The sequence below is a fragment of the Prinia subflava genome, unplaced genomic scaffold (genome assembly GCF_021018805.1).
Source record: "Prinia subflava isolate CZ2003 ecotype Zambia unplaced genomic scaffold, Cam_Psub_1.2 scaffold_53_NEW, whole genome shotgun sequence".
Taxonomy (NCBI): Eukaryota; Metazoa; Chordata; class Aves; order Passeriformes; family Cisticolidae; genus Prinia; species Prinia subflava.
In genome coordinates, this window is record NW_026961063.1 from 652,877 (window position 1) to 671,814 (window position 18,938).

Here is an 18,938-nt window from a genome sequence, read left to right on the forward strand (position 1 = left end):
CCCTGTGAGGGTGGGGAGGCCCTGGAATGGATTTCCCAGAGCAGCTGGGGCTGCTCCATCCCTGGCAGTGCCCAAGGCCAGGCTGGACAGGGCTTGGAGCAGCCTGGGACAGTGGGAGGTGTCCCCGCCCATGGCAGGGGTGGTTCCAGGTGGGTTTTTGGGTCCTCCCAACCCAGTCCATCCCAGGATCCTGCACTGTCCCACCCCAATATCCCCCTGACCTCAGCCCAGAGCCCACACCCCAAAATTCGCACATCCCAATTCAGCGTCCCATCCAAGCGTTTCCATCCTGGTTTCCCAGCCCAGTGTCCCATCCCAGTGTCCCCAGTTCAGGTCCCAGCCCAGTGCCCCCCTCACACATCCCCACCCTGGAGTCCCATCCCAAACTCCGACCCACACAGCCCCAGCCCCGTGTGCTGCCCTGTCCCACCCCAACGTCCCCATCTCCGTGTCCCATCCCCAAATCCCATCTTTTGTCCCCATGCTGCTGTCCCCAGCCCTGTCCCCCCCGTGTCCCCCCACCCAGAACCGCCCCCCCCGTGCCCCCCGGGAGGAGGGAGCCCCCCAGCACCCCTCAATCCATTGCATATTTTTATTGGATCAAAGTTACAGACCTGGGGGGGAATAAAAAATAAATAACCCTCCCCAAGGGCGGGCCCCCCCCGGGGCTGGGGGGGCAGGGGTCCCCCCGTCTGTCCTGGGGGTCGGGGCTATGTACAGGGGTCCGTCTGTCTGTCCGTGCTGCGGGGGCTGAGCGGCACCAGCGCCCCCGGGGGGGCCTGGCCCCTCCTTGTGCCCCCCCCCGCCAGCCAGGGGGGCTGGGGGGCTCCCCCTGCTCGGGGGGGGTCCTGCTGAATGGGGGGCTCCCCCTGCACGGGGGTCCCGTGGAGCGGGGGGCTCCCTGTGCCCAGGGGGTGCCACTCCTGCCCCGGGGGTCCCGGTGCAATTGGGGATCCCCCTGCCCGGGGGTCCCGCTGCCCGGGGGGGCTCCGGGGGGCTCCCCCTGCCCGGGGGGGGTCCCTGCCCCCCCACTCAGTCCTCGGTGATGCCCTTGGCCCGCAGCTCCTCCTGCACCCGGGCCAGGTACGTGGGGTCGGGGTACCCGAACCTGGGGGCAGAGGGGGCGTCAGTCAGGCCGTGCCCCCCCCCGGGGGCTCTACCCACACCCTGCCCCCCCGGACCCCCCTCCCCGCACTGCCCGTGCCACTGAACGTTGTTCCCCAGCCCCCCAGGTGTCCCCCCACACCCACAGGTGCCCCTCAGCCCCCCCAGGTGCCCCCACATCCCCCCTTGCACAGCTGGGTGCAGTCGGTCTTGTGGTGGATGCTGCTCCCCAAACCCTCAGGTGCCCTCCAGGTGCCCCCCAGGTGCCCCCAGGTGCCTCCCAGATGCCCCCTAGATGTTCCCAGGTGTTCCCAGGTGCCCCCCAGGTGCTCCCCATGCATTCCCAGGTGCCCCTCAGGTGTTCCCAGGTACTCCTCAGGTACCCTCCCAGGTGCCCCCCAGGTGCCCCCGAGGTGTTCCCAGTGCCCCCAGGTGCCCCCCAGCCCCCCAGGTGCCCTCCAGGTGCCCCCCAGGTGCCCCCCAGCCCCCCCAGGTGCCCCCAGCCCCCCCAGGTGCCCCCCAGGTGCCCTCCAGGTGCCCCCCAGGTGCCCCCCAGCCCCCCCAGCCCCCCCAGGTGCCCCCCGCACAGCTGGGGCCCGCCGGTGCAGTTGGTCTTGTGGTGGATGTCGTTCCAGGTGATGACGTTGGCGCGGCCCGTGGTCAGCGAGGTGCCCACGGTGAAGGTGAGGCGCTGGGCGAAGGCCTTGCGGAACAGCCCCAGCACCTTGTTCCCCTCGGGGCAGTCGGGCAGGTACGCCACGCGCGTGGTGCCCGGGTACCGCACGCCCGGGTTCGGGTGCTCCACCTGCACAGGTGAGGGGGCACAGGTGAGGGGGTACAGGTGAGGGGGTACAGGTGAGGGGGGCAGAGGGGAGGGGCAGAGGTGAGGGGGAACAGGGGAGGGGCAGAGGTGAGGGGGACACAGGTGAGGGGCACAGGTGAGGGGGCACAGGGGAGGGGGCACAGGGGAGGGGGCACAGGGGAGGGGGCACAGGGGAGGTGACACAGGTGAGGGGCAGAGGGGAGGGGCACAGGTGAGGGGGACACAGGTGAAAGGGCACAGGGGAGGGGGTTGCAGGTACCACACCCCCAGGTTTGGGTTTGGGTGCTCCACCTGCACAGGTGAGGGGGGCACAGGGGAGGGGGCACAGGGGAGGGGCACAGGGGAGGGGGCACAGGGGAGGGGGCACAGGGGAGGGGCACAGGTGAGGGGGCACAGGGGAGGGGGTACAGGTACCACACCCCTGGGTTTGGGTTTGGGTGCTCCACCTGCACAGGGGAGGCACAGGGGAGGGGCACAGGGGAGGGGCACAGGGGAGGGGGCACAGGGGAGGGGCACAGGGGAGGGGCACAGGTGAGGGGGGTACAGGTACCACATCCCTGGGTTTGGGTGCTCCACCTGTACAGGTGAGGGGACACAGGGGAGGGGGCACAGGGGAGGGGCACAGGGGAGGGGGCACAGGGAAGGGGGCACAGGGGAGGGGGCACAGGGAAGGGGGCACAGGTGAGGGGCACAGGGGAGGGGCACAGGGGAGGGGCACAGGGGAGGGGGTACAGGTACCACACCCCTGGGTTTGGGTTTGGGTGCTCCACCTGCACAGGTGAGGAGGGCACAGGTGAGGGGGCACAGGGGAGGGGGGCACATATTGCACCCCTGGGTTTGGGTGCTCCACCTGCACAGGGGAGGGGGCACAGGTGAGGGGGCACAGGGGAGGGGGCACAGGGGAGGGGCACAGGGGAGGGGCAGAGGGGAGGGGCACAGGTGAGGGGGCACAGGGGAGGGGACACAGGGGAGGGGGCACAGGGGAGGGGGTTGCAGGTACCACACCCCCAGGTTTGGGTTTGGGTGCTCCACCTGCACAGGGGGGGCACAGGGGAGGGGCACAGGTGAGGGGCACAGGGAAGGGGGCACAGGTGAGGGGCACAGGTGAGGGGCACAGGGAAGGGGGCACAGGGGAGGGGGTACAGGTGAGGGGGCACAGGTGAGGGGGCACAGGGGAGGGGGCACGGGTGAGGGGCACAGGGGAGGGGGCACAGGTGAGGGGGGCACAGGTACCACACCCCCGGGTTTGGGTGCTCCACCTGCACAGGGTTAGGGACAGGGTTCAGGGTGGCAGGGAAGTGGCAGGGGCACAGGTGTCAGTGCCCATGTGTGCCCAGGTACTGCACCCCTGGGTTTGGGTGCTCCACCTGAACGGAGCAGGGGGCAAAGGTGAGGTGGGCACAGGTGAGGGGGGCACAGGTACTGCATCCCCGGGTTTGGGTTCTCCACCTGCACAGGTGGGGGGGCACAGGTTGGTGCTGTACCTTTGGGGGGTCACAGGTAAAGGTGGGGACTCACAGAGGGCACAGGGGACAGGTGCCAGGGACAGGTCCTGGGGTCCTGCAGCCCCAGGTTCAGTTCACTGCCCAGGTACAGGCAGCACTGCCCAGGTACAGGGGGCACAGGTGAGGGGGGCAGTGCTGGGCAGCACACAGGACAGGTGCCACTGCCCACGGGGTGCCCAGGTTCAGGTGCTCCACCTGCACAGGAGCTGGAGGGGACACACCAGGTAAGGGTGGCGACAAGGGACAGGGGGACAGGGTGACAGGGGGACAGGGGGACAGAGGGACAGGGGAAAGGTCTGGGGGCACCTCACCTGCCCAGGGGTGGGGGGATGGGGATCAGGGCTGGGGGCACAGCACGGGGGCACCCAGCAGGGTTTGGGGCACCCAGCAGGGTTTGGGGCACCCAGCAGGGTTTGGGGCACCCAGGGGTGTTGGGGACACAGGGCTGTGTCAGGGGCATTTGGGAGCACCAGGTGTGCCAGCAACACCCAAAAGGATTTGGGGACACCCAGGGACACCTGCCCAGGGGTGCTGGGGACACCCAGCAAGGTTTGGGGGCACCCAGGGGCAGCGGGGGCACAGAGCTGGGTCAGGGCTACGTGAGGACACCCAGGGCCACCCATCAGGACTGTGCCAGGGCCACCCAAGAAGATTTGGGGTCACCCAGGGGTGTCGGGCACACAGAGCTGCACCAGGAGCATTCAGGGCAGCCAGGGGCACAGGACCGGTCTGGGGCACCCATCACGGCTTGGGGACACCCAAAAGGGCGTCCAGCACCCCCAGGGATGCTGGGGACACCCAGCAGGGTTTGGGGACACCCAGGGGCATTGGGGGCACAGAACAGGGCACAGGGTTGGGGCACCTATCGCAGTTTTGGGGCACCCATCACAGTTTTGGGGCACCCAGGGCTGCTGCATGCACTCACAGAGATTTGGGGGCACCCAGGAGCATAGGGGGCACAGAACTTGGCACAGTTTTGGGGCACCCATCACAGTTTTGGGGCACCCATCACAGTTTTAGGGCACCCATCTCAGTTTTGGGGCACCCATCACAGTTTTGGGACACCCAGGGATGCTGGGGACACTCAGCAGGGTTTGGTGACAGCCAGGGGCACTGGGGGCACAGAATTGGGCACAGTTTTGGGACACCCAGGGCTGCTGCACGCACTCACAGAGATTTGGGGGCACTGGGACATTCGGGGCACGCACCGCACCACCGGGGGCACCGGGCTGCGCCAGGACCCTCCCACGGGATGCGAGACCACCCCCCCTGTCCCGCCCCTGTCCCTGCCCCGCCCCGGGCCGCGCCGTGCCCGCACTCACCCCCTGCACGCCGGGCGGGAAGACGTACTGGATGATGATGGTGCCGAAGGCCTCGTAGCCGGGCAGGGGCAGCGCGGCGTCGCGGGTGACCAGCATGCGCCCGTCGGGGGGCTGGTTGCCCACCAGCTGCCCGTAGAAGCGGCCGCACACGGGGCATGCGGAGCGCACCTGCAGCGCCCGCGCGATGCACTCGCCGCAGAACGAGTGGCGGCAGCGCTCCAGCGTGCGCGGCCCGCGCATCTCGCCCAGGCAGATCGGGCACTGCCGCTCGGGCTCCTCGTCCCGGGCCGCGCCCGGAGCGCCCGCGCCGCCCGCGGGGGGCTCCGGGCGCGCCCCCAGCACCTCTCCGTGCCGCTGGCTGCGCTTCTTCAGCTCCTTCTCGGTCTCCTTGAGCAGCGCCTTGAGCGCCTTGCGGGCCGGGCAGAGCCCCGCGCCGCCCGGGGGTCCCGGGGGGGTCGCGCAGAGCTGCAGCACGTAGAGCTCGGGGGTCTCGCCGTCCACCAGGATCCGCACCCGCGCCTCCTGCGCCAGCAGCGCCAGGCGCGCAGCGCGCTCCCGCGTCACGAACTCCCACACGCGCTTGGGCACCGTCACCCGGCTCTTGGCGGGGCCCCCGCAGCCCGACATCCTCGACAGCACGAACGACACTGCGGGCACCGCGCGGTCAGGGGCGCGGGGAGGGGGCACGGGTACCCCAAAACACCCGGGGGTTGGGAATGGGCACCCCAAAACACCCGGGGATTGAGCACCCCAAAACACCCGGGGATGGGGCACGGGTACCCCAAAACACCCGGGGATGGGGCACAGGTACCCCAAACACCCGGGGATTTGGTACCCCAAAACACCCGGGGATCGGGCACGGGTACCCCAAAACACCCGGGGATTGAGCACGGGCACCCCAAAACACCCGGGGATGGGGCACAGGTACCCCAAAACACCCGGGGATTGGGCACGGGCACCCCAAACGCCCGGGGATTGAGCACCCCAAAACACCCGGGGGTTGGGAATGGGCACCCCAAAACACCCGGGGATCGGGCATGGGTACCCCAAACACCCGGGGATTGAGCACGGGCACCCCAAACGCCCGGGGATTGAGCACCCCAAAACACCCGGGGATGGGGCACAGGTACCCCCAAACACCTGGGGATTGGGAATGGGCACCCCAAAACACCCGGGGATGGGACACAGGTACCCCCAAACACCCGGGGGATCGGGCATGGGTACCCCAAACACCCGGGGATTGAGCACCCCAAAACACCCGGGGATGGGGCACAGGTACCCCCAAACACCCGGGGATGGGGCATGGGTACCCCAAACACCCGGGGATTTGGTACCCCAAAACACCCGGGAATGGGGCACAGGTACCCCCAAACACCTGGGGATTGGGAATGGGCACCCCAAAACACCCGGGGATGGGGCACAGGTACCCCCAAACACCCGGGGGATCGGGCATGGGTACCCCAAACACCCGGGGATTGAGCACCCCAAAACACCCGGGGATGGGGCATGGGTACCCCAAACACCCGGGGATTTGGTACCCCAAAACACCCGGGGATGGGGCACAGGTACCCCCAAACACCTGGGGATTGGGAATGGGCACCCTAAAACACCCGGGGATTGAGCACGGGCACCCCAAAACACTCAGGGATTGGGAATGGGCACCCTAAAACACCTTGGGACCAGGCACAGGCACCCTGAAATACCTGGGGATTGGGCACCCCAAAACACCCAGGGATTGAGCACGGGCACCCCAAACACCCGGGGATGGGGCATGGGTACCCCCAAACACCCGGGGGATTGGGAATGGGCACCCTAAAACACGCGGGGATTGGGCACGGGCACCCCAAAACGCCCGGGGATCGGGCATGGGTACCCCAAAACACCCGGGGATTGGGCACCCCAAACACCCAGGGATTGCGCACGGGCACCCCGGAACACCCCGAGACTGAGCACAGACACCTCAAAACACCCGGGGATTGGGCATGGACACCCTAACAGCCAGGCACTAGGCACCGACACCCCAAAACACCCCGAAACTGGGCATGGACACCCCAAAACACCTGGAGATTGGGCATGGGCACCTCAAAAACACCCAGAGATTAGGCACAGATACTCCAAAACACCCCGAGACTGGACACGGGCACTCCAGCACCCCGAGACTGAGCATGGACACCCCAAAACGCCCAGAGATTTGACACAGACCCCAAAACACCCCTGGACGCCCCAAAAACATCACAGACCCCCCACACCCCCAGAGAGCAGACCCCCCCTGACACCTTCACCCAGCTCCTGGTGGGGCCCCCACACCCCGACACCCCCTAGAGCACGAGTGACACTGTGGGGACACCCCGAAAGCGCCAGGCTGGGCACGGGCACCCCAAACCCCCAGGGACGGGCACGGCGCTCCTGAACACCCACAGAGCCCCAAACCATCAGGGGAGGGAGATGGACCCCCCAAAACCTTCTGAGCCTGGACCCCACCGTCACCATCACCTGGTGACCCCGACACCCCTGACAGCACAAACGACACTGGGGGACCCCAAAACTGCCCAGGGAATGGGCACGGCACCCCCAAAACCCCTAGAGACAGAGTGCAGATGTCCCAAAATCCATCTGAGACTGGGCATGGACCCCCCAAACCCTTCTGAGACTGAGCACAGACCCCCCCCAAAATCCATCTGAGACTGGGCATGGAGCCCCAAAACCTCTCAGAGACCGGACCCCATTGGCACCATCGCCTGGTGGCCCCCACACATCCTTGACAGGACAAAGAACTTGGCAGAGGGACACCCCAAAACCATCAGGGGCGGCCCATGGGGCCCCTGGAACCCCAAAATCTGGGGATGGATCTTCAAAGCCTGAGACTGGGCATGGAACCCCAAAACCTCTCAGAGACTGAGTACAGACCCCCCCAAAATCCATCTGAGACAGGGCATGGACCCCCCAAACCCATCTGAGACTGGGCATGGACCCCCCAAACCCATCTGAGACTGGGCATGGAACCCCAAAACCTCTCAGAGACTGGGCATGGACCCCCAAAATCCATCTGAGACTGGGCATGGACTCCCAAAACACCCAGAGATCAGGCATGGACACCCCAAAACCTCTCTAAGAATGGGCATGGACCCCCAAAACCTCTCAGAGACAGAATGCAGACCCCCAAAATCCCTCTGGGACTGGGCATGGACCCCCCAAAATCCTCTGACACTGGGCATGGACCCCCCAAAACACCCAGAGCCTGAGGAATCTGGGTCACCCCCCAAAACCATCAGAGCCTGAACATGACCCCCCCAAAACCCCCTGAGTCTGGGCAATTAAGGGACCCCCCCCCGAATGCCCAGAGCCCAGACACAGCACCCAGGGGGGCCCTGAGGGGGCCACAGTGTCCCCTCACTCACCCAAGGTGCCACCTCAAGGGTTAAACCCGCCCCCGTCCCCCAAATCTGGGACAGCCCGGGGGTGTCACCACGCTGTGACCCCTGGGGGGTGGGGAGAGGTTTGGGGTCTCACCCACCCAGCTGGGGGTGCCCGAGGGGGTCCCCAGAACGCCGGAGGGTCCCCACAGCCCCAAGGGGTTCAAAGGGGGTCCCCAGAGCCGGGGGGTGCCCCAGGGGGGTGACACGGCCCGGGGGGTCCCCAGGGCGGGGGGTCCCCCACACCCACCTGGTGAGCCCATGGGGGACACGAGCGGAGACACCGAGGATCAGCAGAGCCACGAGCCCGAGGCTGGGGGGACACGGGGAGACACGGGGGGGTCACAGGTGGCCCCACGACCCCCAGGCCCGCTTTGGGGGCTCACAACCCCCCCGGACCCCCCCCCCGCCCAGGTGACCCTACAATAACAACAGCAGCGTCACCCCCTCCGTGTCCCCAGGGGACCCCACGGCCCCAGCACCCCCCCAGCACCTTTGGGGGGCGGTCACGGCCTCGGGGGGTCCCCAGCGCCCCCGGCCCCCCCAGACCCGCTCAGCACCCCCAGCCCCGCCGTTCGGGGCTCTTCTCCCGGCCATCGGTCCCGGGGGGGTCCCCGCGGATCGGGGGGGCCGAACCCGCTGCCGCCCCCCCGGTGTCCCCCGGTGTCCCCCGGTGTCCCCCATCCCCCCGATCCCCCCGGGGGGCTCCAGGTGGGGGGGCAGGGTGCGGGATGGGGGGTGCGGCCCGGAATGGGGGGGTCCCGATGAGGCCCGGGCGGTGACAGGACAGGCCCGGGGGGGGGCAGGACAGGCCCGGGGGGGCAGGACAGGCCCGGGCGGTGACAGGACAGGCCCGGGGGGTCCCGATGAGGCCCGGGCGGTGACAGGACAGGCCCGGGGGGGGCAGGACAGGCCCGGGCGGTGACAGGACAGGCCCGGGGGGTCCCGATGAGGCCCGGGCGGACCGGCGGGCCCCGGCGGTGACAGGACAGGCCCGGAGGGCCACGGGGGTTCCGCTGAAGCCCGGGGCGGGGCCAGAACAGGCCCGGGGAGGGGCCCGGGGGGTCCCGATGAGATCCGATGGGGGTCTGATGAGTGCCGGTAAGGCCCGGGGGGTTCGGGGGCTCCCGGTGAGGCCCGAGGGGAAGGGGCAGGCCCGGGGAGGGGCCGGGGGGGTTCGCTGCGGTGGAGGCAGCAGCAGGCCCGGGGCGGGGGGCGCGGGCAGAGCGGGCCGCGGGGCGGTGCCGGGGGTCCCGGGGGGTCTCGGGGGTCCCGGGGGGTCTCGGGGGTCCCGCACCCACCGGGCCCGGGCGGGCGCAGCATCGCGGGCGCGTCCGGCGGCGGGGGGCGCCCTGCGCGCGCCGCGTCACGTGACCGCGCGGGGCGGGGCCGCCATGGCAACGGGAGGAGGGGCGGGGCCATGGCAACGGCGCGCGGGGCCGGCGGTGGAGGGGGTCGTCATGGCAACGCGGCTGGGGGCGGGGCGAGGGGCGTGGCCACAGCGGCGGCGGCGGGGCCGCGGCAGCGGGAACAGACCCGGCTGGGGGCGTGGCCTGGGCGGGGATGGGCGTGGCCGGGGCGGGGCCCAGCCCGGATTTCGGGGGTCCCTGGGAAAAGGGGGGGGCCCGGGGCGGTTGAGGGGCGCAGGGAACGGGGCACACTCAGGGCCGGTTCAATAATTTATTTCTCGGGATACGGAGCGGGAAAAGAGCCCCATAAAATGGAGGCGGGGAGGGGGACACGCCATACGACACGCCCACAAATGGGGAGCGGGGGGGGTCACCCCGCAGGGCCCCGCCCCCCGGGGGTCACACCGGGCCGGGGTCCTCCCCTGACCCCCCCCGGGTCTGCAGTGAAGGGGGGGAGCTCCGGAGCCCCCCTGGTCCCACTCGGAGGGGGCAGGGTGCGCCCCCAGCCTCATTTAGAAGAGGGGCGGGGGTGGGGGCTGCACCCCCGGGGGTCACGAGTGGGGGCCCCACATCCCCCCCCTCCCTGGGGCAAGTAGTGTTTGAGCCCCTCCCCGCTTTGGGAGGGGGCAGAAGGGTCCCAGAGCCCCCTGTGCAGTAGGGGGAGCACCCCAGATCCCCCCGGTGCTGGGGCCGGAGCCCCCCAGCCCCCCCCCCACATAAAGTTAAGGCACTTGAGTAGTGAAATCCCACCGGGGGGGCTGTGGGGGTCCCTGGCGGGGGGCTGAGGGTGGGGTCAGCCCACCCTGGGGGGATTTGGTCCCACTGGGAGGGGCCGGGGCGCCCCTCAGGCGAAGATGTTGGTGATGAAGTCGAGGAAGCGCTTGGCGTACTGCTCGGGGTGCACCGTGGAGATCTCGGCTCCGGCCTGGGGGCACCCGTCAGAGCCCGCGGGGACCCTGCCCTGCACCCCAGAACTGCCCCCACCCCAGGGACCCTGCCCCGCACCCCAGGGACCCTGCCCCGCACCCCAGGGACCCTGCCCCGCACCCCCAAACCCTGCCCCGCACCCCCAAACCCTGCCCCGCACCCCCAAACCCTGCCCCGCACCCCAGGGACCGCCCCCACCCCAGGGACCCTGCCCTGCACCCCAGGGACCCTGCCCCACAACCCAGAACTGCCCCCACCCAAAAAGGACCCCTCACAACAGCCCTGGGAACTGAGCCCACCCCAAAATAACCCCCACACAGACCCCGGGAACCACCCCCATCCCAAAAGGACCCCCCACAACACCCCTGGGAACTGAGACCCCCCCCCCCCAAACTCCCCCACAGGAACCAGCACCCACCTGGGCACCCCCTACAGCCTCACCTGAGCCCCCCACAGCCACCCCCACCCCTCCTGCCCCCTCAGACCCTGCCAGGGCCTCACCCCATTCAAAGAACCCCCAGGTGCCCCCAACCTCTCCCTCCGCCCGCCCTCAGCACCCCAATAACCCCAAAACACCAAGGGCAGCCCTGCCAGCCCCGGTTTGGGGGCGCTGCCCCAGCCCGGGCCCCCCTCACCCCGTGTTTGACGGTCTTGGCCGCGTGCGCCGCCTTCTTGCGGGCGTCGTACTGGGTGAGCACATCGATGAGCCCCATGAAGTAAACCTCGCGCCGGGGGGCTCCTGGGGGGCACAGCCAGGGGGGCTCAGGGCTCCCTGCGCCCCCAAAGCCCCCCAGAGCACCCCAGAGCACCCCAAACCCCCCCAGAGCATCCCCCCTACAACCCAACCCCCCCCAGACCAACCCCCCTACAACCCAAACCCCCCCAGACCATCCCAAAGCACCCCAAACCCCCCCCAGAGCACCCAAATCCCCCCCAGAGCACCCCAAACCCCTCCAGACCACCCCAGAGCACCCCAAAACCCCCCCAGACCATCCCAAAGCACCCCAAACCTCCCCAGACCATCCCAAAGCACCCCAAACCCCCCCATAGCACCCGAACCCCCCTCCAGAGCACCCCAAAGCCCCCCAGACCACCCCACACCCCTCCAGACCACCCCAAACCCCCCCAGACCACCCCAAAGCCCCCCAGAGCACCCCCCAAACCCCCCTAAACCCCCCCAGACCACCCCAAACCCCCCAGACCACCCTAAACCCCCCCAGACCACCCCAAACCCCCCCAGACCACCCCAAACCCCCCCAGAGCACCCCAATGCCCCCCAGACCACCCCAAACCCCCCCAGACCACCCCAAAGCCCCACAGAGCACCCCCCAAACCCCCCAGACCACCCTAAACCCCCCCAGACCACCCCAAACCCCCCCAGACCACCCCAAAGCCCCACAGAGCACCCCCTAAACCCCCCAGACCACCCTAAAGCCCCCCAGACCACCCCAAACCCCCCCAGAGCACCCCAAAGCCCCCGGCTCACCCTCAGCCCCCCGCAGGCCGTACACGTCCACGCTGGGGTCGAACTCCCCGGGCCCCAGGGGCCGGTAGGAGTTGAGGAGCCCCCCCAGGCCCTCCGGGGAGGTGCCATAGGGGTCCCCCAGCCCCCCATCGTCGCCCCCTCCAGGCTCCTCTTCCTCCAGCTCCTCCTCCTCCTCCTGCTCGCCCCGTTCCACGTCGTGGATGCCCAGGAGCAGGCTGTAATCCATCAGCTTCTGCTGCACCAGGAACTGGGGGGCAACGGCGGGAATGGGAGGGGGCCACGCCAAAACCCTCGGGGGCTGCACCCTGAGACCCCCAGAGCCTGGGTATGGCTCCCCCAAACCCCCAGAGCCTGGGCATGGCCCCCCATGGCCCCCCCAAACCCCCAGAGCCTGGGCATGGCCCCCCAAAAAACCCCCAGAGCCTGGGTATGGCCCCCCCAAAAACCCCCAGAACTTTGGTATGGCCCCCCAAAAACCCCCAGAGCCTGGGCATGGCCCCCCATGGCCCCCCCAAAAACCCCCAGAGCTTTGGTATGGCCCCCCAAAAAACCCCCAGAGCCTGGGCATGGCCCCCCAAAAAACCCCCAGAGCCTGGGCATGGACCCCCAAACCCCAGAACCTGGACATGGCCCACCAAAAACACCCAGAGCTTTGGTATGGCCCCCCAAAAAAACCCCAGAGCCTGGGTATGGCCCCCCCAAACCCCCAGAGCCTTGGCACTAGGGGGACCCCCACAACCATCAAATACTGGACGTGGTCCCCAAAACCCCCTCGGACTCCCAGGGCTGAGGGGACACCAAGGGGTCTTTAGGGGTGGGGGCCACTCCCAGGGCTGGTGGGGGGACACAGCCCCCCTCGGTGGCTCCCTGGGGGTGCAGCCCCCCAGTTCCCACCAGTGCCCCCCAGTTCCCACCTCCACGTCCCGCCTGAGCTTGTCCATGAACTCGCGCTGCTGCTCCTCCTCCACGAACACCTTCTCGTTCTTGTTGAGGAAATCCACGTCCTTCAGCGTGGGCAGCTCCTTCCCCTGCGGGGAGGCGGGGACAGCACCCACGGACACCCCTGAGCTGGGGGGGCACCCTGGGGCTGGGGGGACACCACTGAGCTGGGGGGGGCACCCTGGGGCTGCAGGGGACACCCCTGAGCTGGGGGGGCACCCTGGGGCTGCAGGGGGCACCCTGGGGCTGCAGGGACACCCTGGGGCTGCGGGGGCACCCCTGAGCTGGGGGCACCCTGGGGCTGCAGGGACACCCTGGGGCTGCAGGGGACACCCCTGAGCTGGGGGGACACCCTGGGGCTGCAGGGGACACCCCTGAGCTGCAGGGGACACCCCTGAGCTGGGGGGACACCCTGGGGCTGTGGGGAGCACCCTGGGCTGGAGGGGGCACCCTGGGGCTGTGGGGGGCGCCCTGGGGCTGCGGGGGCACCCTGGGGCTGCAGGGGACACCCCTGAGCTGGGGGGGCACCCTGGGGCTGCGGGGGGCACCCTGGGGCTGCAGGGGACACCCCTGAGCTGCAGGGGACACCCCTGAGCTGGGGGGGCACCCTGGGGCTGCAGGGACACCCCTGAGCTGGGGGGGCACCCTGGGGCTATGGGGGGCACCCTGGGGCTGCGGGACCCCCCAGGCAGGGCTGGGGCTGGGGGGTCTTGGGTGAGCCCCCCCTCAGGGGAGGGAGCCCTCGGTGGGGGAGGGGGCAGGTAAGGAGCTCTCATTAGTGGGGGAAGGGAAAATGAGGCTGGAGACAGCCCCTGGTAAATGTGGGGGCGTCACAGTGTCCTCCTGTCACTGTCACTGTCATTGTGTCACTGTCACTGCCACTGCCACTGTCACTGTCATTGCCACTGTCATTGTCATTATCATTATCACTGTCACTGTCACTGTCCCTGTCCCTGCCACTGTCACTGTCACTGTCACTTCTCCTTGTCACTGTCACTGCCACTGTCACTGCCACTGTCACTGTGTCACTGTCACTGTCACCGTACCTTCTCCTTGTCGCTGGCCTCTCTGTCCACGAGGGATCCCTGCAGAGAAGGGAACAGAGACGACAGGAGGGGTTTTTGGGGGGAGCTCCCCACAAACGGAGCCGGGGGAGCCCAGGGGAGCTCAGGGGAGCCCAGGGGAGCTCGGGGGAGTCCGGGGGAGCTCAGGGGAGCTCAGGGGAGCCCGGGGGAGCTCAGGGGAGCTCGGGGGAGCCCGGGGGAGCCCAGGGGAGCTCAGGGGAGCTCAGGGGAGCCCGGGGGAGCTCAGGAGAGCTCAGGGGAGCCCGGGGGAGCTCGGGGGAGCTCAGGGGAGCTCAGGGGAGCCCGGGGGAGCTCGGGGGAGCTCAGGGGAGCCCAGGGGAGCTCAGGGGAGCCCGGGGGAGCCCAGGGGAGCCCAGGGGAGCCCGGGGGAGCCCGGGGGAGCTCAGGGGAGCTCAGGGGAGCCCGGGGGAGCCTGGGGGAGCTCAGGGGAGCTCAGGGGAGCCCGGGGGAGCTCAGGGGAGCTCAGGGGAGCTCAGGGGAGCTCAGGGGAGCCCGGGGAAGCTCAGGAGAGCTCAGGGGAGCCCGGGGGAGCTCAGGGGAGCCCGGGGGAGCTCAGGAGAGAGCTCAGGGGAGCTCAGGGGAGCTCAGGGGAGCCCGGGGGAGCTCAGGAGAGCTCAGGGGAGCTCAGGGGAGCTCAGGGGAGCCCGGGGGAGCTCAGGGGAGCCCGGGGGAGCTCAGGAGAGCTCAGGGGAGCTCAGGGGAGCTCAGGGGAGCCCGGGGGAGATCAGGGGAGCCCAGGGGAGCCCGGGGGAGCTCAGGGGAGCTCAGGGGAGCCCGGGGGAGCTCAGGAGAGCTCAGGGGAGCCCGGGGGAGCTCAGGGGAGCCCAGGGGAGCTCGGGGGAGCTCAGGGGAGCTCAGGGGAGCTCAGGGGAGCCCGGGGGAGCTCAGGAGAGCTCAGGGGAGCCCGGGGGAGCTCAGGGGAGCTCAGGGATGCCCCAATACCTTCAGGTCGTACTTCCTGTGCACGGGCAGGCGGTGGCTGAAGAGGTTCCTCATCACCAGCAGGTACCGGTCCTCGCTGTCCACGCTCACCCGGTACATGCCCAGGAACCGCGGCAGCAGCGTCTGCCCGTGGCACTGCACCACGTACTGCGGGACAGGGGGACACCGGGGTGACACAGCTGCTCCTGGGGACCCCCTGCGCCCCTGGGGACCCCCCTGTGCCCCCAGAGACCCCCTGTGCCCCTCGGGACCCCCCTGTGCCCCTCAGGACCCCCCTGTGCCCCCAGGGATCCCCCCGTGCCCCTCGGGACCCCCGTACCTGGTGGCACTGCACCACGTACTGCGGGACGGGGGGACATGGTGACACGGCCACCCCGGGGACCCCCCTGTGCCCCTCGGGACCCCCCTGTGCCCCCAGGGACCCCCCTGTGCCCCTCGGGACCCCCCTGTGCCCCCAGGGACCCCCCTGTGCCCCTCGGGACCCCCCCTGTGCCCCCAGGGACCCCCCTGTGCCCCTCGGGACCCCCCCCTGTGCCCCCAGGGACCCCCCCCCGTGCCCCCAGGGACCCCCCCTGTGCCCCTCGGGACCCCCCCCTGTGCTCCCAGGGACCCCCCCTGTGCCCCTCGGGACCCCTGTACCTGATGACACGGCACCATCTACTGCGGGACGGGGGGGATACGGTGACACTGCCACCCCCGGGGGACCCCCCTGTGCCCCAGGGTCACCCCGCACCCCTCGGGACCCCCCCCACGACACCGGGGACCCTCCATGCCCCTCAGGGCCCCCTGCGCCCCTCAGGGACCCCCCATGCTCCTGGGGACCACCCTGCACCCCTCGGGGACCCCCTGTGCCCCTCGGGACCCCCCCGTGCCCCTGGGTACACCCCTGTGCCCCTCAGGACCCCCCTGTGCCCCTCAGGACCCTCCACACCCCTCGGGACCCCCATGCTCCCGGGGACCCCCCGCGCTCCTCAGGAACCCCCACGCCCCTCGGGACCCCCCTGTGCCCCTCGGGGACCCCCCTGTGCCCCGGGGACCCCCCCTGCGCCCCTCAGGAACCCCCCTGTGCCCCTCGGGACCCCCTGTGCCCCTCAGGACCCTCCACACCCCTCGGGGACCGCCCCCCACGCCCCCAGGACCCCCCTGTGCCCCTCGGGGACCCCCCTGCTCCCCTCGGGACCCCTGTGCCCCTTGGGACCCCCCCTGTGCCCCAGGACCCCCTGCACCCCCGGGGACCCCCCTGCTCCCCTGGGGACCCCCCTGTGCTCCTCAGGACCCCCCCTGTGCCCCTCAGGAACCCCCCCACGCCCCTGGGGACCCCCCTGTGCCCCGGGGACCCCCCTGCGCCCCTCGGGACCCCCCCACGCCCCCAAGACCCCCCTGCGCCCCTCAGGACCCTCCACACCCCTCGGGACCCCCATGCTCCCGGGGACCCCCCGCACTCCTCAGGGACCCCCACGCCCCTCGGGACCACCCCTGTGCCCCTCGGGGACAACCTGTGCCCCTCGGGGACCCCCGCGCTCCCGGGGACACCCCTGTGCCCCTTGGAGACCCCCTGCGCCCCTCAGGACCCTCCACACCCCTCGGGGACCCCCCCCACGCCCCCAGGACCCCCCCTGTGCCCCTTGGGACCCCCCCTGTGCCCCTCGGGGTCACCCCTGCTCCCCTCAGGGACCCCCCTGCACCCCTCAGGGACCCCCCCCGCGACCCCAGGGACCCCCCCGTGCCCCTCGGGGACCCCCCTGCTCCCCTCGGGACCCCTGTGCTCCTTGGGACCCCCCCCATGCCCCCAGGACCCCCTGCACCCCCGGGGACCCCCCTGCTCCCCTGGGGACCCCCCGCACTCCTGGGGACCCCCCTGTGTCCCTCAGGACCCCCCTGTGCCCCTCGGGACCCTCCCCACGCCCCTGGGGAACCCCCTGTGCCCCTCGGGACCCCCCCTGCGCCCCTCAGGAACCCCCCCACGCCCCCAGGACCCCCCTGCGCCCCTCAGGACCCTCCACACCCCTCGGGACCCCCATGCTCCCGGGGACCCCCCTGTGCCCCTCGGGACCCCCCCTGTGCCCCTCGGGGACCCCCGTGCTCCCGGGGACCCCCCTGTGCCTCTTGGAGACCCCCTGCGCCCCTCAGGACCCTCCACACCCCTCGGGGACCGCCCCCCACGCCCCCAGGACCCCCCTGTGCCCCTCGGGGACAACCTGTGCCCCTCGGGGTCACCCCTGCACCCCTCAGGGACCCCCCCGCGACCCCAGGGACCCCCCCGTGCCCCTCAGGACTCCCCCCACGCCCCCGTGCCCCCCGTACCTGGTGGTAGTGCGACAGCAGCCCGTGCACGTCGGCCACGTCCTCGCTCGACAGCTCCTTCAGCACCAGCGTGCGATCGGCCGAGAGCAGCAGGCGGCGCCCGCTGCCCGCCCAGCGCGGGGGGCTCCGCGTCAGGGACACCTGGGGGGACACGGGTGGCCAGGAGCCCGCCGAGGGCCCGGGGGAGCCCCCCAAAATCGCCCTCGTGGCTCACCTGGTAGTCCTGGTCGTCGACGCCGAAGCGCTCGCGCAGGTTGCGGAACACCTGGGGACAGTACTCCTTGAACTTGAAGTGGCTGGGCAGGTTCTCCCTGGGTTTTTGGGGGGGTTTGGGGGCACCGGGTGAGATTTTGGGGGGGTCCCCGCTGCAGGACTCGCCCCCCATGCCCCCCCCCCGTGGCGCTCACCTGTTGAACAGGTGATTGTTGACCTTGATTTTGGAGCTGGCTTTGAAATCGTCGGGCAGCAGCATCACGGGCAGCGGCACCTGGCTCAGCTCGTTGATCTGGGGAGGGCGCGGTGGGACCCCCGGAGCCACCCCCGGAGCCGCCCCCGGAGCCACCCCCGGGCACCGGGGACAGCCCCCCACCCCCGGGGACAGCCCCCACCTCCGGGCACCCACCAGAGACAGCCCCAGGCACCCACCGGGACCGGGGACAGCCCCAGGCACCCACCGGGACCGGGGACAGCCCCGGGCACCCACCGGGGCAGGGACAGCCCCCAACCCCGGGGACAGACCCCCACCCCCGGGGGACACCCCGGTATGGGGACAATGGGTAACGGGGATCCCGGGGGGACGGAACCAAAGGATCCCGGGCAGGGGGAGGAAACGGGGAAGGGGAAATGACGGTCCCGGGGAAGGGACACGGCGGCCCCGGGGAAGGGACACGGCGGCCCCGAGCGCGGGTCCCGCGGGGGGTCCCGGAGGGACGGGCACGGAGATCCCGCCTGGGTCACCGGGATCCCTTGGCCACAGAGCCCCGGAGAGGCGGGGAGGGGACACGGGGGCGCCGCGGGTACGGCGGGGGGTGCGGGGGTCCCGGCGCGGGTCCTGACCTGGTGCGTGACGCCCCAGCCCAGCACGGCCAGCAGCGGGTCCGCGGCCCGCGGCAGCTTCACGCGCTGCGGCACGAAGCGCTTCTGCTTCTTCTTGGTGCGGGCGGCGCCGGCGCCGGGCCCGGGCCCGGGACAGGGACCCGCCGCCGCCGCCATGGCCGCCGCTTCCGCCCCCGCCGCTTCCGCTTCCGCCGCTTCCGCCTCCGCTTCCGCCCGGCTCCGGCGCGGCCCCGGAACCCGGAAGTGGCGCCAGGAGCTGGGCGGGGCCGCCAGGAGGCGCCACAGGCTGCGGGCGGCGCGCGCAGGCGCGTGGGAAACCGGCAGGGGGCGCGCGACGGCCGGGGGACACGTGACAGGGACACGTGACAGGGACACGTGATCCCACAGGGATAGGTGATAGGGTCACGTGTGACACCTGCAGGATACACGTGTGACCCCACAGGGGACATGTGCGACACCTGCAGGACACACATGTGTGACACTGACAGGGGACAGATGGGGTATTGCCACAGGGGACACGCGACACCTGCAGGACACGTGAGACCCCAGAGGGGACACGTGTGACACTGACAGGGGACACGTGTGACACTGACAGGGGACATGTGTGATCTCCACAGAGGACA

At 70.7% G+C, this 18,938-nt stretch overlaps 2 protein-coding genes across 2 annotated transcripts; both read right to left on the bottom strand.

Annotated features, from left to right (window-relative positions):
- Positions 1-578: 578 nt before the first annotated feature.
- Positions 579-9,572, bottom strand: DTX3 (deltex E3 ubiquitin ligase 3). Its single transcript, XM_063425164.1, has 5 exons — positions 9,469-9,572; positions 8,418-8,480; positions 4,755-5,401; positions 1,692-1,909; positions 579-1,108 (listed from the first exon to the last, which is right to left on the bottom strand). The coding sequence occupies exons 2-5, from the start codon at positions 8,428-8,430 to the stop codon at positions 1,033-1,035; spliced, it is 954 nt and encodes a 317-aa protein (XP_063281234.1). The 5' UTR covers positions 8,431-8,480; positions 9,469-9,572; the 3' UTR covers positions 579-1,032.
- Positions 9,573-9,824: 252 nt separating this feature from the next.
- PIP4K2C (phosphatidylinositol-5-phosphate 4-kinase type 2 gamma) lies at positions 9,825-18,524 on the bottom strand. Its single transcript, XM_063425165.1, has 10 exons — positions 18,316-18,524; positions 17,667-17,764; positions 17,474-17,570; positions 17,260-17,400; positions 14,956-15,102; positions 13,975-14,013; positions 12,904-13,017; positions 11,990-12,236; positions 11,139-11,242; positions 9,825-10,501 (listed from the first exon to the last, which is right to left on the bottom strand). The coding sequence occupies exons 1-10, from the start codon at positions 18,469-18,471 to the stop codon at positions 10,421-10,423; spliced, it is 1,224 nt and encodes a 407-aa protein (XP_063281235.1). The 5' UTR covers positions 18,472-18,524; the 3' UTR covers positions 9,825-10,420.
- Between the last annotated feature and the right edge of the window lie 414 nt (positions 18,525-18,938).